At 36.8% G+C, this 20,856-nt stretch overlaps 1 protein-coding gene across 1 annotated transcript in view; it reads right to left on the reverse strand.

Moving 5' to 3' along the window:
* Window positions 1-707: 707 nt before the first annotated feature.
* Window positions 708-20,856, reverse strand: part of RSPO3 (R-spondin 3) — an 89,711-nt gene continuing 69,562 nt past the window's right edge. Inside the window, exon 5 of the mRNA XM_082730376.1 lies at window positions 708-1,916. Coding sequence (XP_082586502.1) covers window positions 1,723-1,916 — 194 coding nt within the window. The 3' untranslated portion in view covers window positions 708-1,722. The remainder of the gene's footprint in view (window positions 1,917-20,856) is intronic.

The raw sequence follows: 20,856 nt of genomic DNA on the forward strand, positions 1-20,856 counted from the left end.
AAACAGAAATGCATCATTCAAAAATTTCATATCTTGGAAGACAACAAGAGAAGTGAAAAACGAATTAAGCCAAGCAGTCCATATGAACAGTACAGGTGGAGGAAAAAAAGTGACCAGAGATAGGCAGCCAGAAGCCAGACTCAACTGCCAATTCTTCTGAAAGCACTGATCTTTAGAGGGCCAGGAAGTGGGGGTGGGCAGAGCAGCCTTGCATCTTGCCATTACGACAGAAAGGCTAAGGTGGGCTGCGAGATTCTGTGGGCTTGCTCAAAGATGCCTCCTCCTGTCCTGGGCTGGCTGTGTCCTCTGTGAAACACTGGGAAGGCCTTCAGCTAGGTTGACTTCAATCCCCAAAAGAGATCCACAGACTGAGAAAACATGGAGAAGAAAAGGCCAAATGTTCAAAATGCAGAAGGAACTGACACACAAGGAAAGATGCTAGTTTCTAAGCAGTGAAGGGGGACCCGTGAAAGCATCTCGGGAGGCCTATGCATCTAGAATTAGAATTTTGTTGATTAAGGGAAAAGCTGAATAAATACCTCCTACGATGCTATAAGTAAATCTCTATCTACTTACAAAAGGTGGATTCCAAAAGCAAACATCGAGAAACGTAGTATGTTCAGATTACATAGGATACAGAATCCCATTTCCTAGTTCATGAGTCTGTAAGAGTAACAATTTTCCAATAAAACAAAATGAACAAAAACTTTAAAAACTATCAACAAATATATTTATTGTGGTGGCTTTCCCCCCTACTAGATACACCTTGTTAGAAAGTAGTATCCCCTGTTAGTTCCAGGTGGTAATAAAATGGTTTTTCCTGCAGAAACCACATGATTTTGCAAATATGTTCTAGTCTCCTTGCTCTAGTTTTTGTTTTTCTGTGAAATCAGAATTTTCTTCTAATAAGTATGATTTTGCTTTTGGAACTTACAAGTACATGTTTACAGACTTATATAACCCAAGGGGTAGCAGAGGCTGAACCACACAGTGCTGACATCGATTAGAGACCTGTTCCAGGTAATCACAACCCTTCACAGTTTTGTAAAGCACAGAAGTCATCTCCAACGCTATGATTTCTTCCACATTTTGCCTTTTTCCAATCCCACACAGTATGCTCAACTCTGGTGTACACTCTCATGTTTCTTGCCGAAGGACAGGGTGAAGGCAATAGAACCAATCTGAAAACGGTCGTTTCGGTGGTAGTAATTCCTACAATTCCAAATGCCGGGCCCTAATGTCTGAGCACTCTCTAGATCTCCTGGACAAAACAACACTGTTCTTTGAAAGATGTTTCTCTTCCCTGATCTCTTATTGACTTTGAAGGGATATTGCCTCTTGGAATTTGCAGAACTATCTTTCGCTTCTTAAAGCAATAGCTTGAAAAATTATTTTTATAGGGAAAAAGATGTCGCTCTCCAGATGTCATCATTATGCTGTTACATCTTATAGCCTATTGATAATTATATACAAAATTTCTTGTCTCTTAGAAATGCACAGAAGCGTGTTAGATAACCATTTGAAAACATCCCTTCTTTGAACTTTTGGCTCTTTGTTGTTAGCTATGCTTGTACAAAGAATATAGCAACTATCTGGAATGTTGTTGAGACAGAGCAGTAACTGACACGTTGTCCATTTGTGGTCCTAATGGCTAGAGCACCTGTCCTGGGCATCTGGTTGAGATAGCAGCATCATGAGTTTACAACGATCTCATGGGACCCTCTAATGTACAGTGCTGACCGATACCGATTTCTGTTGTTTATCTTGGACCTTTCGCTTCTTCTGCTGCTGTTTGTCTTTGTTTTCTCGTTGTTCTGGAGTTTCTCTGCTGGGTTCCAGACCTTTGTTATCAGGTATGGCATCCTTACTTTCTTCTTTATTAGGTTTTTTTCTTTTCCTCTCCCTTCCTTTTTTTCCTGAAATGAAAGAACACCTTTTAAAAATACATTCAATCATGTTGTATTTGGTTATTCTAAGTTTTAAACAACGAGTTAAATTTCTCTTAGGTTGCATATCAGACCATAGATACCAAGTATCTACTCGTTAAATCATTCACTCAGATACTTTTGATGAGATCTGTACCACATTTCAAGAAATGTGAACATGGAACATAAAATATAATGAAGAAATTAACATATGATAGTTTTGGACAGTAGAGGGTTCTATAGTTATAAGTTTGAGAATTAATTTACATCATAGTTACTTGAGAATATTTAATACAAAGTTTTGAATAGATTTTGTGCCATATAAGACATTTCTAATGTATATATGTTATCTAACTCCTACTGAAGGCACTCCTTCGCATTCAAATTTTTCCAAATAACAGTTAGATATTTGCAGTGTTCTGCTATAACTGCATGTCATATACTAAAAAAGACTTGATTTACATAACAAATATGCAAATACCAGGAGAAATGTACTCTATTTCAACACAAATGTTTGTATGTTGAAATCGATTTTCTTTGCGATCACCAGCCAGGTGCTAACTGTAACTTATCAATAACCCTATGGTATCAGCTACGCAGGCAGGAACATTGTGTCTCTCTCACTCAAATGAGCAAATATTTATTGGATATACACTGGATTCCATGGAGGTCCCTGATCTTGAACTGGGTTTGAAGCACAGATTTAGTTCAGATACAGAGTATGGGGCATTTTAAAAAGTGGAATCAATAGGACCTTAAAGGTTTTTTTTTTTTTTAAATTATTATTATTTTTTTATTTGACAGATGGAGATCACAAGCAGACAGAGAGAAGGCAGAGAGAGGGAAGCAGGCTCCCCTCTGAGCAGAGAGCCTGATGTGGGGCTCGATCCCAGGACCCTGGGATTATGACCTGAGCTGAAGGCAGAGGCTTTAACCCACTGAGCCACCCAGGTGCCCCGACCTTAAAGGTTTTGATGTGGAAAGGCATTCTGCAAGGTAGACTAGAGCCAGGGAGATGAACTGAGTTTCCTTCTGTTGAAATTGGAAAATTGCTAAGAGTTTTAGTGGAAGAGGGTAATTTGAGCAAAGTAGCAAAGTGCATGAGGCTTGCACCAAACTGGATGGGCTATTTTTATTTATTTAGTTATTTAGTTAGTTCTTTTATTTCTATACAATGAATTAACTAGGTATTTTATTATCATGTCATATATATTTATATATATATATACATACATACATATATTATGTATATATGTAGTCTACAGTGTGAAATAATTTCTGAGGGTATGGTTTTAGTAACATCCATGATTATATATATCTCAATGAGAAATTACTGATTAAATCAGTATCATAGGAAATGAAAACTAGGTCTTACTACTTCTTGGTGTGGGACAAATTCTGATAATGTGCATCCCCAGAAACTAAGCCATGTAAAATTTGAAATTAGTATCTGTCTACAAAAAAATCATTTTAGACAAAGTATTTTGGAGAATTTATTGGTATGAGAGAACCAAAATATTTTATGTCTTGAAATAGGCTGCAAATATTGAATTCAGTGGTTTGGCTTTCTTCTTCTTGAGCTCTGGTTACAGAATCCTAGGGAGCAGTATTATGAATACTGCATATGTATCCTGGGCCAACGAAGTCTCCTTGGATTAAGGATTTTATGCCACAACTAGCTTGTCTGAGACTATATTTATAAAATCTTCCAACTACTTTTGAAAACTTGCCTTTTTGGGCTAAACATAATGCACCTCCAAAATCTGGACTCTAAAAAGACAGTTAATAAAAATAAGAATTCAGGCCACTGTAAGACAAATATCAGTCAAATTGTTTTGGATATGTAGTGATGAACAAAAAAATGTTAGGATTGACTGTTACATGTAGAGCTGAACTACTTGTACACTGACTGACTGATTCCATAACTCTTTGTACTTGAAAGAATTTGCTGGATAGATAAAATTTCTGAGGAAGGAATCCAGGTTTTGTTTTTTTCCTCATTCTGGCTTTAATTATTACACATTTGAAGTGTTGACTTGAATTTGGTAATTAAACAGAGAAAACCTAAGAGTATATTTACCTTTCTGAATATGCAGCACAATTTAATTTTCATGAAACTGTACAAAGCAAAAGAGAGAAATGCTGGTTTTCATGATATGTGCTTGGTTTTCAGAAGGACCTGGCTGTAAATGTTAGATTACATAGTATTTCCATTTTGAGGAGCATTTTGGAGGTGTTCAAGTTCAATTCTAAAAAAACTATCAGTGAAAATTATTCCAAAGTTCCACAAAACCTACTGACCCTAAACAAAATGTCATTTTTATGGAAATTATCCAAAAATTCAGTGTTTGACATTGTTCTTTTGATGATGGTCCAACATCTTACAGCTGTGATCTTAACCATAATATTCTGAACACATAAGAAATATATTGTTTCTTTCTTGGCCACAGATTGATTTATATGTTTTTTAGCCACAAGTGACAACATATTCAACTTATAGTGCATTTCTGTTTATTAGCAAACTGATACAATTATTTCTTAAGACAGGCAGAAACATTTTTGGAAGTAGCATGGAACTCAGTATTATAGTTTTATTAGCCAAGGAGTAACTATTTAGTCTGGGCGGTGCGGGTAAGGGGAGGCTCTAGTAAAGTAACAGGAAACTAGCACATTGTACATGATTGTTGCCCAATAGAGGGCTATTGCACAATAGAAAAATGGGATTATTATCTTTTACACACCATGTGTTAGTGGTTGGAAACACTAACTACCCTTTTGTATAAATAATGTATTTTCCTCTCGTCCAAGAAATAAAATAGAAATGCAGGAGAGTGGCTGCAGTCCACTAAAAATCACGTGCAATTTGGGAAATCCTGTAAGGTTTTCATTAAAGAGGACTTCTTTTTTCTATTCTGATGACTTTTTATGGATGTGGTCAATAGTTGTTTTATACTTTGGTAAGTTTGCAAACTAAGCAAACCTACCACAATCTTACATACATGTTTGTGTTTCAACATTCACTGATTATGCATGTGTATATGTGCACCAGAATTGAGTTGTAGAGTGTTCTAATAGTTGTCAAACCTCGATGTTCCAGGTATAAGATTGATGTTGGATAGAGACCATCCAAGAGAAATTACTATTAGCAATCAAGTATGACCTAAGCCTTTATGGTGCAACATTTGTTTAAGATTGCTGTTTTTAGCGTCAGAAAAACATAGTGCTCAAATTCTAGGTCTGCCAACAACTAGTTGTGTAACTTTTGGCAATTTGTTGGCATCTCTCAGGATTAGCTGGCATTTAACATGTGGATAATCATTACTATTTGCTAAATGTTGTAAAGATTACACGAGATGCTTGTAAAGCACTTAGCATAGTGCCTGGCACACATTAATCATGGAAGAAATTAAAGTTAATGTTATTAACTCATTACAAAAACATGAATTCAGCTTCTACTCTATGCCAGAAAGTGTGCTAAAACTTGGGGATACAAATGAGACATGGAGACAGGCGCAATAATTACAGTTACAAGCAAATGCTAAAATGGGGAGAGGCATGTGCAAGCTCCTAATGGGAGCACAGCAAGGAAAGCATTGACCTCTGCCAATGGAAATGGGAAAGGACTCCCCAGATGGGGTGATATTTTTGAGGCTTAAAGAACGAATGAGCTTTTGCCAGGCCAAAGAGGGCAAAAGGGGATGTCAGGCAGTGAACAGTTATGTCAATGAAGGCATGCAAGGACATGGTCAATCTGGGGAACTGAAAAGTAGACTTCCTTGGTTTGATCAGAGTCTAAATATAGGACATTACTCAGAGAAGCTGGAACCATGTGCAGGACTCAATTGCCATGTTGGGCATTTGTCCTGAGGATCAGTGATATTGAAAACCGGAAAAGGGCAAGTATTAGAATCTGATAACAGGGGACAGACAGAATCTGATAACAGTTTCTGTGACTAGTTTAGAAAAGGCCAATAGGATATGCTGACATGTGATCTTATTTCTGATTCAGGAGCACTTTTGTAATTAGAATCCATAAAGGGAGTGTATGCAGTGATAGGTACTTATTTTTGAGCCTTAACTTTTTAAAAAACTTAAATTCAATGAACATATACTGTATTGTTGGTTTCAGAGGTAGAGGTCAGGGATTCATCTGTCTTATATAATGCCCAGTGTTGAGCCTTAACTTTTAAAAGGGTAGCTAAAATTTTTGTGCCACATTATTTAAGATTTCATTGCAAACCAGAATCACCTAATTGAATAGGTGGTATTTTTGAGATACTGAAATTATTTCCTATTAATACAGAAACATGGTCATTTATCTAAGCACTCCCTAGGGCCTTCTGCAGGCAGGTTTCCAAACATAGATGACTTTGAGAAATACATATTCTTAGGCCCCACCCCTGGAGCTTATGATTCATTAGGTCTTATGAGTGGCCCAGGAACCTGTAGTTAACAAGTTCACCCCGAGTTCTATCAAAGAATAAGAACCATAGCTGTAGATCGATAGAAGATCCAACTTCTTTAAATGTATACTCTCAAAGTTTATTTCACATCATATGGTTTCTTATTCAATTTCTTTATATATACAAAGTATGTGTTTTTTTTTTGGTATTTTAATTTTTTATTTTTTTAATAAACATATATTTTTATCCCCAGGGGTACAGGTCTGTGAATCACCAGGTTTACACACTTCACAGCACTCACCAAAGCACATACCCTCCCCAATGTCCATAATCCCACCCCCTTCTCCCAAACCCCCTCCCCCCAGCAACCCTCAGTTTGTTTTGTGAGATTAAGAGTCACTTATGGTTTGTTTCCCTCCCAATCCCATCTTGTTTCATTTATTCTTCTCGTACCCACTTAAGCCCCCATGTTGCATCACCACTTCCTCGTATCAGGGAGATCATATGATAGTTGTACAAAGTATGTTTTTTGAGGTACCATAGCTACTAATGTTTAAGGCAAGTTTTCTGACTAGGTGCATTTGAAACAGACAGCTAGATACAAAATGAAAATCAGTTTCAGCCTGTCTTTTTAAAACCTGTTCAAATAGAAATATGAACTGAAAGGAATAAACATGTAAAAATGAACAAAGAGAGAAGGAAGTAGTCCTGAATTTCTTTTTCCTAAATTATGTATTTAAGTTCCAAGCGAAAAATGAAAACTATGGAAAATGTTAAATTAGATTTTAAAATGTAAGAGGGCTATAAAAAAAAGTTGCTTCCATTGAATCACGGACAGGATTTATTTGTTGCGAATTACTCAAATTGTGAATATCAGGTCACAATTTGGTGAATGCTTAGCAATGTCGGTGCAGAGGTCTTTATGAAGGACTTCCTGGTGAATTTCTTTCATGCCACCACTAAGAGGAGCCATTGAGCTTTCAGTAGGTCCACTTCCAAGACAAGCTGAATTTTTCTCAAAAAGCTAAAATGTATCCCACACTCTAGATGGAGGACCAAATATTATTGAATCTATAACTAAGACCAATTAAATAAATATTCCATTAAAATGCAAAATGTATGGCTAGGTGTTTTCTCTTTATTGGTTGTGGAATGAAGTTCAATTGGAAACGCTTTATACCTTCAAAAAAGCACAAATCATGAGAAAATGGGGTTAATCTAATGATTTTTAAACCTAGAACTGACCTGACTTTAATGTATAGAGGATGAAAATTCCAAATTTTATTCCTTTTAGTTAATATATCACTTGGGAAATTTTGCAGAGGAGGGGAAATTGCTACAGTTTAACTTCTTCAGCAATTATGATCTGGTACATAGATACATATCATATATAAAGGCTTTTGAATTGTGGGCTATACAAACACAGAACAGCCTGACCCAGTGGTAAAGAACACAGCTGATAGTCGGAAAGGACAAATTTCTTTTCAGCTGTATTATTACCATGTAGAATCAGGAATGCATTCAAACCTTTTTTGTTTTTTAAAAAATAAAATAGAAATAGAGCTGCTTGGGTGGCTCAGTTGATTAAGTGTCTGCCTTCCACTCAGGTCATGATCTGGGGGTCTTGTGACTGAGCCCTCCGTCAGGCTCTCTGCTCAGGGGGAAGCCTGCTTCTTCTCCCTCTCCCTCTGCTTGTGCTCTCTTTCTCATTCTCTTTCTTTCTCTGTCAAATGAATAAATAAAATTGTTAAAAAAATAAAAATACTTATTTCCATGATATTACTCTGACCTAGGAATTTATAATAAATGTAGTGAAAATATGAAGAAATGGATTTGTAAATAGACATTTAATTTCTCCAAACTAAAGTTTAAAACTATTTGAATTATTTATTCTGTAGTTTAATACCTGAATTGATTTAATTGCATTCCTATTTAACTTCCAAGATGCTTCTGATTAATTATTTGCAGAAAAATAATTTGGCATAAAATTACACACTCTATACCAAATGCTCTTAATTTGGGAAAGTACCTTGAACCATTTTTGCAAAGATAGCTTTGATCCTTAAAACATATTAAGATCAAAATAGCATTTTCCTACCAGTTGAAAAGGACTAATAGAAGAGATGCAATCTACTAGTGTTACATTCTTTGGGAATTCAGAAACAAGACTGTCCTGACTCTAAGACACTGAGTGTAAATTTTAGAAGGTGAAAGCAGATAAACCCAAGTGTCTTAACATGGCACTCAGGGTCCTGGTCCTCTGTCCAGCCCCTACTCACTTTGTCATTCCCTTCAATGGCCACATACTTTTCTTTCTAGTCACCCCTGCACTTCATTCACCACAACCCACCACATTTACTGAGTCCATGTGTTTGATACATTCACTAGAATGCATTCTCTCACATCCCTTGCTCTGATTCAGCCTTTGTGTTGAATTCTCTGCCACGTGTCACTCCTTCAGGGCGACCTTCCTCACTTGCTCACCTTTTCCTGGATTAGGTTACTTATATTTCTATCCTCTTTGCTCAGTAAGTTCACAGTTAGTAGCCTGTTGCGGTAATCCTGGTGAAGATGACAAGGGTGGTCTGCTTCTAAAAATAGTAAGACTAATGGTAATTAAAGGTTAATGGACACTTAGGTATACCAGTCATACTACTACTTTTTTTTTTTTTTTTTTAAGATTTATTTATCTGAGAGAGAGAGAGAGAGCTTGAGTGACCAAGTGTGGGGATGGGTAGGGACAGAGGGAGAATGAAAGAATCTCAAGCCCACCCCTGGCTGAGCACAGAGTCCAATGAGGGGCTGGATCCCACAACCTGGAAATCATGACCTGAGATGAACGGAGAGTCGCCCGCTCAAATGACTGCACCAGACAGGCGCCCCTGTAACAGGTATGCTGCCAAGTGAGAGCGCCAGGTCTACAAGCTCTACTATACCCTACACCAAACACTGGGGAAATGAGGCTCTTAACCACATTATGCCCTTCTGCCTCTGTGTCACATCTCAAGAGAGTGCACTGTGGTAAGGCATCCTTCTTTGAGTTCACGTTGGAGCTACTTAGTCAAAAGAGGGGGGCAAGGAAAGTGCACGGACTAACCTAATAGCACAGAGAGTTTTCTAAAAATTATGGTTTAGAATATACTTTCTTAACCTCTTGGAATTTGAATTTTTATTTTATTTTATTTTTTAAAGATTTTATTTATTTATGTGACAGAGAGAGAGAGAGAGATCTCAAGTAGGCAGAGAGGCAGAGGGAAGCAGGTCAAGAGCCTGATGTGGGGTTGGATCCCAGGTCCTTGACCCCAGGACCCTGGGATCATGACCTGAGTTGAAGGCAGAGGCTTAGCCCACTGAGCCACGCAGGCGCCTCTGGAATTTGAATTCTGAGCAGCAAGTGTCTCCTCAGATCCTAACAGCACTTTGCAAGAGATGTTTTGTGCCAGGACCAGCCTGGTCACTTCATTCTTTCTTCTTTCTTATTGCTACAGTCCATGTATTCTTCAGTATTTCCATTCCCTTCCCAGTTGTAAACAGGAAGAATGTAGTATACGTGAATTTTGGAAATTATTTACCTATTGTGTCATTTATATAAAATTTAGAAACTTTGTTTTACTTTAAACTACCACTGCTACATTTCTGAAATCCTCATAAAATTATCAGAGATTTTTATATTTTGTTACACTTTACACCCAAAGAGAGAAAAAACTGTACTGATTGAGATTTAAAAATCCCAGTGAGTCATGAATGCAGTCCTATTATAAATCACTTCATTTTATAGCAAACATCATAAACATTAACAATGACCAATTTTTAGAATTTCTATTTTCATAATCTGCTTTTGCATAATAAACTTTCTTTTGTTAGGTCATACTTTCCTTATGGATTACTTTCAGTTCGCCTTGACAGATGTTTTCCTCTCTTGTTTAAATAATTTCATCATTCACTGAAGATTCAGGACCTGAAATTCTGAATTTTAGCTGTGTGCTGACAGAAATTTCCATGGCCCTTTCACCCAAGGTAACCCTATTCCATCTCACTGCTTCTGCTGCCCAGAATCTTAGCCTGGACTCTGCACTCAAGAGGGACTTTAGAGTCCAGAAGAAACTGTTAAAGATGCTGGATATTGCATACTAGGCATACTAACATGCCTTCCTGTTATAAATCATCAGTGTTAAAAGAATAGTTAAAAGCACAAAGGAGAAAGTGCCCAAAGATTTTTTACTATTTGCAATATTTACAACCTACTCATTATAAAAGTAGAGGGTATCCTGTATTTTATAATATTTTAAAAACACAGCAGGGCATTACAATTTAGATACCTATTTTATTTAGGTAACCATTTTAAGTTTAGTATTCTTTAATGTAAACTTATTTCTCTTGAATCAAACACAATTTGATAAAAGTTCATTTGAAATTAGTAATTTCAGTGTTTTTTTTTTAAGATTTTTTAATTTATTTGTCAGAGAGAGAGAGAGAGAGCGTGAACACAGGCAGACAGAATGGCAGGCAGAGGCAGAGGGAGAAGCAGACTCCCTGCTGAGCAAGGAGCCCGATGTGGGACTCGATCCCAGGACGCTGGGATCATGACCTGAGCCGAAGGCAGCTGCTTAACCAACTGAGCCACCCAGGCATCCCTTCAGTGTTTTGTTTGAATGCAAAATCTCTTGACTTTGAAGTTCTATCTACCACATTAGGTTAGATTACAAAACCCTTGGAAACTTAATCACGCACATTCATTTATATGTGGAAAATTTCTTGGTCTAAGCACATTTGCATAATGTGTTTTGAACTAGACCTTGGGTGTTATACAATTGTATCTACTGGATTAGCTTGTAAACTTGTTCTGATTTTCACTTGTCAGTGGGTATGCTGGTAAATTTCAACTATTAAATCCAGTCAAATTCAGTACATTACTTCTGCCATGAAATTTGTAGCTAGTTTGTGAAATGAGTATTAACTGCTCTCTCAAGAAAAAATAACTTGGCATATGATATTCTGATTGCTTTATATACTATTTATGAACTTATAATAGGGGGATTAATATGTATATTGTTTTTCTTTAGAAATTTAGATAATGATGTGGCTGGCTCCATTATTTAAAAAATCACCGAAGCCTGCCTAGTTGCCCTGCTACTTGTCTTCCCTGAAATTTTCAGTTTAGACCAATCTCCTCAAAGTATTAAAGACTATTTAAAAAATGAACTGATGTGTTTATCTTTTTTTATAACACCATAATCTTTTTATTGCCCATCTCAGGCTCATGCTGGCTGCTGCTATAGACCATCAGCTTATATCTCAAGGTACAAAATATATGTGTATGTGTGAGTCTATGGAATGTTTATGTCAAATATTTCTTTGACATTATCCTTAAAAAAAATCTATTGCAGTCCATAATAGCTAAAATATGGAAAGAGCTAAGATGTCCATTGACGGATGAATGGACAAAAAAGATGTGGTGTAGATATACAATGGAATATTACTCAGCCATAAAAAAGAATGAAATCTTGCCCTCTGCAATGATGTGAAAGGAAATAGAGGGTATTATGCTAAGCAAAACTTATGTCAGTCTGAGAAAGACAAAAACCACCCGATTTCACTCATATGTGTAATTTAAGGAAACAGATGAACATAAGGGAAGAGAAGGAAAAATAAAACAAGACGAAAACAGAGAGGGAGACAAACCTACATAAGAGACTCTTAATCTCAGGAAACAATTTGAGAGTTGCTGGAGTAGAGGGGGGCTGTCAAAGGGATGAGGTGTCTGGGTGATGGTTACTGGGGAGGGCATGTGCTTTGGTGAGTGCTGTGAATTGTGTAAGACTGATGACTGACAGACCTGTACCCCTGGGGCAAATAATACATTGTATGTTAATTAAGAAAAAAAAAAAAAGGAAAATTCCTATCCTACACATATTGCTGGATTCAAAGTACATAAATAGTATCATAAAGAGGTTTTCTTATAACATTATTTTAAAGCAGAATACATAACTGTCATTCAGACTACCTATTCTTTTTTCAAGATTTTATTTATTTATTTGACAGACAGAGATCATAAGTAGGCCGAGAGGCAAGGAGAGAGAGATGGGGAAGCAGAGAGAGATGGTGAAACAGGCTCCCTGCTGAGCAGATCCCAGGACCCTGGGATTATGACCTGAGCTGAAGGCAGAGGCTTTAACCCACTGAGCCACCCAGGTACCCCCAGACTACCTATTGAGTGATTCCCTTAAGAAGTCTGGGAACAGTATTACATTATAATTAATTCCTTTTTAAAACTTTTCATGTTCATGTGATAAATCAGGTTGCCTAATTCTGCATCAATTTAAATATCAAATGTGTATTTAACATATCACTAACCAGCAATTAAGTTCAAAGTACTGCCTAAAGTTTAGATTGGTTTGAAAATCTGAGTCTTAAATATTTTTTTTCCTGGTTAACTTTATTTTCTTGCTCTTTGTGAGTTGATAATCATGTTATCCTTGTCCTCAAAACACATTTTAAAGTAGCACAATAAAGAATGCTTAAATCTGTGGCTTACCCAATTAATTTACCTTAGAAAACCATAAACCTCAGTTGTATCAATATTTGATTCTGAAAGTTAGTGTTTTTTAATTTTTTTTTCTGTCCTTACATATTCCTCTCAGGAGGGAGCACAGTATAATAGCAAGTTTTCATGCAGAGCTTAGAATAACATTGCATTTGAATTTTCCCCATTTTTCTTTAGTTAGGTATATAGGCTCACGGTTCAGTCCTTCTCACTTAAAATGAGTGTTCTGGAGTTTGTTTAGGTTAAATATCCACCAAATGTCTTTTTTTTTTTTTTTTCTTTTTAAAAGAGAATCACTAAGCCAAGAGCACTGTCTTTATCTTTGATGAAATATAGCTTTCCAATTAACAGGAAAGTCCTTCATTTCAAAAGGCTGAACAAAATGCTACTTGAAAATTCATTCCAGCTGGTTAAGTCGAAGAACTGAAAGAATTCCAGAGGAGGAATATTCTCTTGGCATTTATCATGTGATTTTCATTTGGATAAACTTCTGTTTGTTCCAAGAACTTGCCTCAGAATTTTGTTCTGCTGAGACAGAAAGAGAAGTGTTGATAGCCATGTTTGACTGGGCTCTACTTCCTCCCTTACTCAAATTGTCTACTCGGTTTTATTGACAGAAGGGGATGGCCTCATATACTTGCTGACACATCTGCAGTGATGGATTATACCAGAAATGTTGATATTATTCTAATCTCTTTTATCATGTCATGCACTAGTTGATCTTGATGTCTAATTCTCATTCTATCACAGCCCACTCTTCCTTCCTTTGAAGCTTTTTATTGTTCTGTGGGGGGAAAAATGAAACTTAATCTGGAATTATATCACAGAGGGAAAAACAACTACCAAGTCTATTTAGCATGTGCTACTCCAGGATATTTTTAGTAGAGATGTCACAAACATTTATAGCTGTAATTTAATATTTTCAGCTATTTATTGATTATCTATGTAAAGTTCACCTTTTTAATGGACCTTCAGTACATTCTCAAATGTTTTCACCTTGCTTCAGTATTTAAAAAATTTTTTGAGTTACACATGCTATCTCAAACTGTTGATTTCTTAAGCAAGGATGGAAAACAGAAAGATCTCATTTAGCTTCTACTATATTAAAATTTGCAATAAATACATTTCATTCATAATGATAATAAGATCATAAGTGGCATATTTCACTTGTGGCAGATGATGCAAAATGTTTTAGGTAGTTTTTATCCTGCTCTCTTGGTGCAAATATCTGTTCTTTTATTAGAAATACTTTCCACATGCATTTTCCAAACCCAGCAAGATAGCGTCATATAATTATGTCATCCATACTGGTTACATATACTTGAGTGGAATACAACAAGTTTAGTTTCTCTAAAATATATTGTGAATGGAATGTTTGCTAACCTAAAAATACTGGTTGTATAATTAAGTGAGGTTAGTGAGATCTGACCATGTCTCATTTAATGGCTTTCACTGTCCTTTAGTCATTGCACTCATGTGCATTAGGGTGGGAGAGGAGAGTCAGGAGGGTAGCCATATGTGTAGCAAATGTGTGTGCATGCTTGTGTGCGTATATAATTATATATACACATATATGTCTTTATAGGTTCCTTCCCACCATTAATGGAAAAGTTCTATTTTTCTGGTGGATTTAAAATATAAGCTCAAAGACAGAAAGTTTGTTTTGCCATTCAATTTTCAACCAGTTTTACAAGTTGAGTCCTTAAGTCTCACCCTCTTAAGTCTCACCCTCTTAGGAATGTTCTTTAGAAGACTGATCCTTTAAAATTAACAGACTCTGCCCGGCTGCATGACTTCTAACTTTCTCTCATCAAAGGTTATTTCCCATATGTCAAATTAACACTGGCATCCTTTTCATTTCTTGACGAACTTTCACAATGTTGTGAGGAAAATGAAATATAGGTCCTCTAATAGGCATCTGATTAATGCAGAAGAAATTAAAGATTTACTCTCATTCTTCAGATACACAATCTTCTTTCTGTGTGTGGACTTTCTCTCTCAACACTGACAAGATCATTAGAAGCCCCATTTCCCACCTTTTTCTTCTAGTTCATTTACTAACTTGTTCAATTCCTTCCATTGTTTTTTGACCAGGTCCCTAAATGTATCATAATATATTATCACTGAATTTTTAGCTATATTCCTAGCCTTTTTGTAATATGTCATGATGATGCTGAACTATACTATTTTTTGTAATATTAGGAAGAATATGTAGTAATAATTGCAAAAATGATGAGTTATTTTTGTAGAAATGCAACCTTAATCTTGATTCCCTATAAAAATATTTCAGGATGAAACACAGTTCACAGAACAGGTTATTTTGGTGGTAGGTAGATAATACTGGGCTTCTAGCAGTGGGTTTCATATTCATTTGCATAATTCTGTATACAGAGAACCTTGAGGTGTATGAGGCCCACACACCAGTGCACAGGTAAGCATCACTACCATTGCTCCAAAGAGTGTGGTAGGTTTGCCTTTTTTTTTTTTTTTTTTTTTGGCAAGAACCTGTATGCAGTAGCTATTCAGTAAGTATTTGTTGAAAAACTTAAATGGAAAATAAGTAGTACTCTCTTTTCCTGATTTTATGGCCATCATTTTATTTGAGGGAAGGTTGGGGAAGGAGGATGCTTCTGATGTTATTCTCATACGCAAATATGCCATGATTACTCACTATTTCAGTCAAACAACTTTTTTTTTTTTTCTTAGAGAGAGCGATTGGGAGTGGTGGTGATGGGGAGAGGGACAGAGGGAGAGAGAGAGAGAGAGAGAGAGAATCCTAAGCAAGCTCCAAGCCCAGTGCAGACTCTGACACAGGGCTCAATCTCATGGCCCTAAGATCATGAACCAAGTCAAAATTAAGAGTTGGATGCTTAACCAACTCAGCCACCCACGTGCCCCTCAAACAACTTGTGTTAACAGGTTCCATTTATTACTGTGCAGTACTCAGCCAGTAAGTCACTTCTGTTCCAGTATCAGCTTCAAGGGGCAAGAGCCCACTCCAGAGAGCTACACCACGCTCTCAGGGAAATAATCTTGACTGACCATGCTCTAGAAGATCATCTTTAGGACCAAACCAATGATGAATAACTAGAATATCCCTAAGGCTGCCTCAAAAAGGGGCCTTAGAAGCCCAGATTGCAACAGGGAGGTATCCTACTCCCTTCTATTTTGAGAAGGAATTTAAACTCTAAGACAGTTTCAGAGATTTGAAGGTTCTAACGTTTCCCTGAGGTGGGGAATATGGACTATCTCCCAGCTCCAAACTGGGAAACAGTGGCCTAATAAAAAGTTTCTGAGAGTGGAGAATAAGTAGTCAGGAAGAGGGAGGGAAAGGAGAAGTGGAGGAAGAGAGGAAGGGACTTTGGATGACTGTGAAAAGTTGAAAGATGGCAAAATAACCTTTTCTTCCTTATATTATCTTGTCTAGCAGGCATAAATGATGCTTTATTTGGAGGAGTTGGGAATGTAGTCTTCCTTTAAAATAATGAAATATGATCCCGGCTCATCTTGACCCAATATTGGGGCTTTTGAAATGGAACCCCACAGTCTCAGAAGCCTGATTTTCCCCTTGATTTTGAATGACTGTGGCTTTTGTTGTAATTTACTGAATTTTGCTTTCAGTGGAATTCCACCCAAATGAAGTGCCCTTGGGTAGTATGAGGAAACTTTCAATTTAAGAGGGTGTAGCAGGGACAGCAAATGGTATGTGTAATGCAGTTAATGGAGAGAGAAAGTTCTAGGGAAGACTTAAACAAATGAGCTAAAAATTAAAGAAATTGTGACAGTTCTTGAAGGAATGAACTCTGTCTTACTCAATCGCCTTGAAAATGAGTACTTATTTGAACAGTTAAGAACCAAATAAGATGCTCTTTGAAATAAAAAGGTCAACTTAAATAGAAAAAGAGTTTTAAAGGGATATTTTTTGATAACCCATGTTTTTGGTGTTTATTTTCTGAGCAAAGTGAACAGTCTTCCTGTGTGCCAGAAGACATACCGAAGTAGAAAGGGGAACATGTAATCATTGACTGTATATAAATCCTTCTCCTATCTTCAGGGACTTTTTAAGAAAAGGGGTAGTAGTCAGGAGGTGACTAAAAATACTGAGCTGTAGAAATACCGAAGGAAGGCAGAAGAAAGATCAGTAGATTTGTGATTCTGCTGTTCTGAGGGTTAGGAGGATTGTGGATAAGGAGACTCTTCTCCCTTACACCCAGGTCACCCTTAATCAAACGCATTTTGGGCCTTGCAAACTCCGTTGGTACTTTTAGCTGTAGCAGAGCCTTGAGGAGTTCAGCACACAATGTCTCCTGGACAGCTTTCCTTGACTTTAACACGTCTGAGTATGGGTGTACGATTCTGTCCAAACAGAATATGATACCTGTGATTTCTTAAAAAATCATCAAATATCAGAGATCACTTAGATGAGAGGTGATTTTCACTATTGCTTACAACACATAGTAAGCAGTTGTATTCTTTCTGTATATTTAACATTTTTGATTCATACATGAATTGATACATTAACCCACTGCACAGTACTTGCAATGTTAAGTGTTTTGAAAATCCCTCCTTGCTTGTACATATCCTTCAAGATACATTTTGAAGGCTGCTTTCTCCATGAAGTCTTCCCCAATAATTCTCCAGCAGGTAAGTAGGGAAGCAGTAAGTATAGCTTCTATGACCTTGGACTTCGAAGGTGGATCTGAGTCTGATTTTCTGTCAAACCACAGAGCCATTGTCTATTCTTGACTGATGTTATTTAAACTCTCATTTTTTTTAACGTGTGCTTAAATATATGTGCAGCATTAAATTAAATATAAAAAATAAAATATATAAATTAAATATAAAAATCTGAAATAGGTATCAGAAAATGTGCATTTTAGATAGATTTGGCTATGTTACTTTTCAGCTATGTGACATTAAATGAAGTACTTTCGGTATTTCAGTTGCTTCTAACTTATACGTTAGAGAGGATCTTTCCTATTACTCTGTTTGTGGTAGGCATGGGGAATAAATGATACATAAGTACTTAGAAAGTGGAAAAGATTTATGAAGTTGTAACTCCTAAAATAATGATGATGATGATTTCTGTGAAAATACAAAACAGCTGAGTGAATCAACTCACCTTCAAAAATAAAACAGCCTTAATCTGACTAGGGTAAAACCTTAAGGGAATTGAATTTTTTTAAGACTTTTCGTGGCAGTCCTTATCCCACTTGAATCCATCTGCTTTAGTAAAACTGAAAATTTTACCTCTCACAAATGTGCTCTTTTCATTCTCATTTAGTTCTAGCCTCTTATGCTCTCTAGAATGTATTTTTGCAAAACTAGGGACATTGCTTTTCTTTGCTCCCAGTTATTTTGCACCGTGCTGAAAGGCTATCTTCTTATACCACAGGGTGCTGGTCTGTTGTTCCTGTTAGTCTCTTGCTATTAAATCTCCCTAGTGCCTGTACTCCAAAATTTTATAGAGCATTATTTCTTTCCCTATTTCCTATTGCTTCAGCCACACTACACATCTCATGATTACCTGGTCACATCATGCTCTTTCTTGCTTTTCTGCCTTAGATGGTCCTCTTCAATGGATAGCCTCTCTAGCTGGAAAAATTCTAATTGTTCTATAACAGCCAATAACACTTTACCTCCTTTGTTCCCAGAACATCAGGCCCATCTACCTATGCCATTGTTTGCTTATAATTAACTTTACCATTAGATTATGAACTCTCAAATGAGTCTCATACATACTTGCATATCTCCCTTAGCATTTTTACTTCAAGCATCTAGCACAGGTCCTGGCATACAGTAGTTACTTAATATATAAAATCAAGTCAAAGGATGAATAGCGATTATGCTGAGTGAAAGAAGTCAAGCAGAGAGAGTCAATTATCATATGGTTTCACTTATTTGTGGAGCATAACAAATAGCATGGAGGACAAGTGGAGATGGAGAGGAGAAGGGAGTTGGGGTAAATTGGAAGGGGAGCTGAACCATGAGAGACTAGGGACTCTGAAAAACAATCTGAGGGTTTTGAAGGGGCCGGGGGTGGGAGGTCCGGGTACCACGTGGTGGGTATTATAGAGGGCACAGATTGCATGGAGCACTGGGTGTGGTACAAAAAACAATGAATACTGTTATGCTGAAAATAAATTTTAAAAAGTTAAAAAAAAAAAAAAAAGGATGAATAGACAGAATGTTCAGAGCCAGAATCATGCAAAGCAAGAGGAGTGGTGACACCATAAGGCTTAATCTGAGGAGTTTAATGACCATTTTATTCACAAACACGAATTTTCTAGTAGGACAAGGTATTTTATTAGACTTACTTTTCCTCTGTCATGATTATATTGCTTTTTCAGTTTCTTTATGCTATTTTCAGTAAAGAAATCTTTTCTTAGTGCTGATGCTGTGATCTAATAAATAAAATCATCCTATATGAGTCATGGTATCATTGCATCACTCCAGCTGGGAGCAGTGAGGATACAAGACTTAACAGTACCCCTGCAGGCAGCTTCCAAATTCTGGGCTCCAATTTGTCCTGATTAATATGCACAACACATGCATGCTGAGCAAGAGGGTCACAGATTTAGTCATATGTTTCTACAATCTGTTTACGAGAAGGAGTAACTTCCTCTTTAAATCAGTGGAAGTAGTCAGAGGGGACACACAGACAGAATAATGAAAGAACCGGGCAGACTTAGCTGAATCTGTCAACAATTTCTCATGAAGGAAATCATCACTGTTGAGTGTTTGCTTCATAAGGATGAGCAAGGTCAGTTAATGTTTGTCCTTGGCTTGGTGACCACTTACCTAGAGTCCATTAAGAGAGTATTATGTAAATTGGGGGCCCTTCAGAAGTATGACCTGTTTTACCATAACAGCCTTGTGGTATCATTCTGTAGGCAGATGTCCATGTCCTAATCCTGGAAGCTGTGAAAATGTTACTTTACACGGCAAAAGGGAATGAAGATTGCAGATGGAATTAAGGTTGCTAATCAGCTGACTTTCAGAGAGTTTATCTGGGACCATCCAGGTGGGTGCAGTCCTTAAAAGGGGAGGAAGAGGCAAAAGGGAGGGTCAGAGAAATGCTATGTGAGAAGGACTTAATCTGCTAGTTTTTTACTTTGAAGATGGAGGAAGCAGCCTTGGGTGAAGAAATGTGGGCAGCCTTTACAAACTGAAAAAGACAAGGAAATAAATTCTTACCTAGAAGTGCCAGAAAGAAACACAGTCTGGTCGTCACCTTGATTTAGCCTGATTAAACCTGTGTTAGAACTATTGTTCTACCTGTGGAACTGTAAGATAATACACTTGTGCTGTTTAAAACTCTAAATATTTGGCAACTTATGGCAGCAAGAGAAAACTAATACAGGCCCAAACTTTGTAATGGTTTTCTCATATTTAGTCCATAAATATATGCCAAAGACATTTTTAAAGACTGCCGGGCTACTATTCAAATGCTCTAGGTCACCTGAATGGGTCGTCTTGGTTATGAACAGCACCTAACTTGTCTACACAGACCATTAGAAAGCACAAGTACCTTAAATTCCTTACTGGAAACTCTAATCTAGGAGATTTGGAGAAATTAAATTTACTGATAATAGATACAAAATACTAAATTAGTCAAAGGCGGCCAAGTGTCAAAAAGAAACAGTATTTTTTTTAAAGTTCATACCTCCTCTCTTTATCCAACCCATCTGAGAACCAAAAGTGTACTTTTCCTAAAAACTACCTGATAAATTGCAAACGAAATTGTGAAACAAGATGGGTCCTTACCATTTTATTTTGTACATATAAAGGGATTGCATTTTCAGTGTCAATTTGTGAACAAGAGTTCCTATTAAGCAGAAATTCATCTGGACTGTATCATCTGCAGGATCAGCTTGTACAGAAATGAAAGCATGTGAAAACAGGGAGATTCTTTGAGAATGAAATTATGCCTTCCTCCGTGCACCCACACCAATGTGGTTACAGAACTTTGGGGAATTTATTC

This window comes from Mustela nivalis, assembly GCF_964662115.1.
Source record: "Mustela nivalis genome assembly, chromosome: 5".
In the NCBI taxonomy this organism is placed as follows: Eukaryota; Metazoa; Chordata; class Mammalia; order Carnivora; family Mustelidae; genus Mustela; species Mustela nivalis.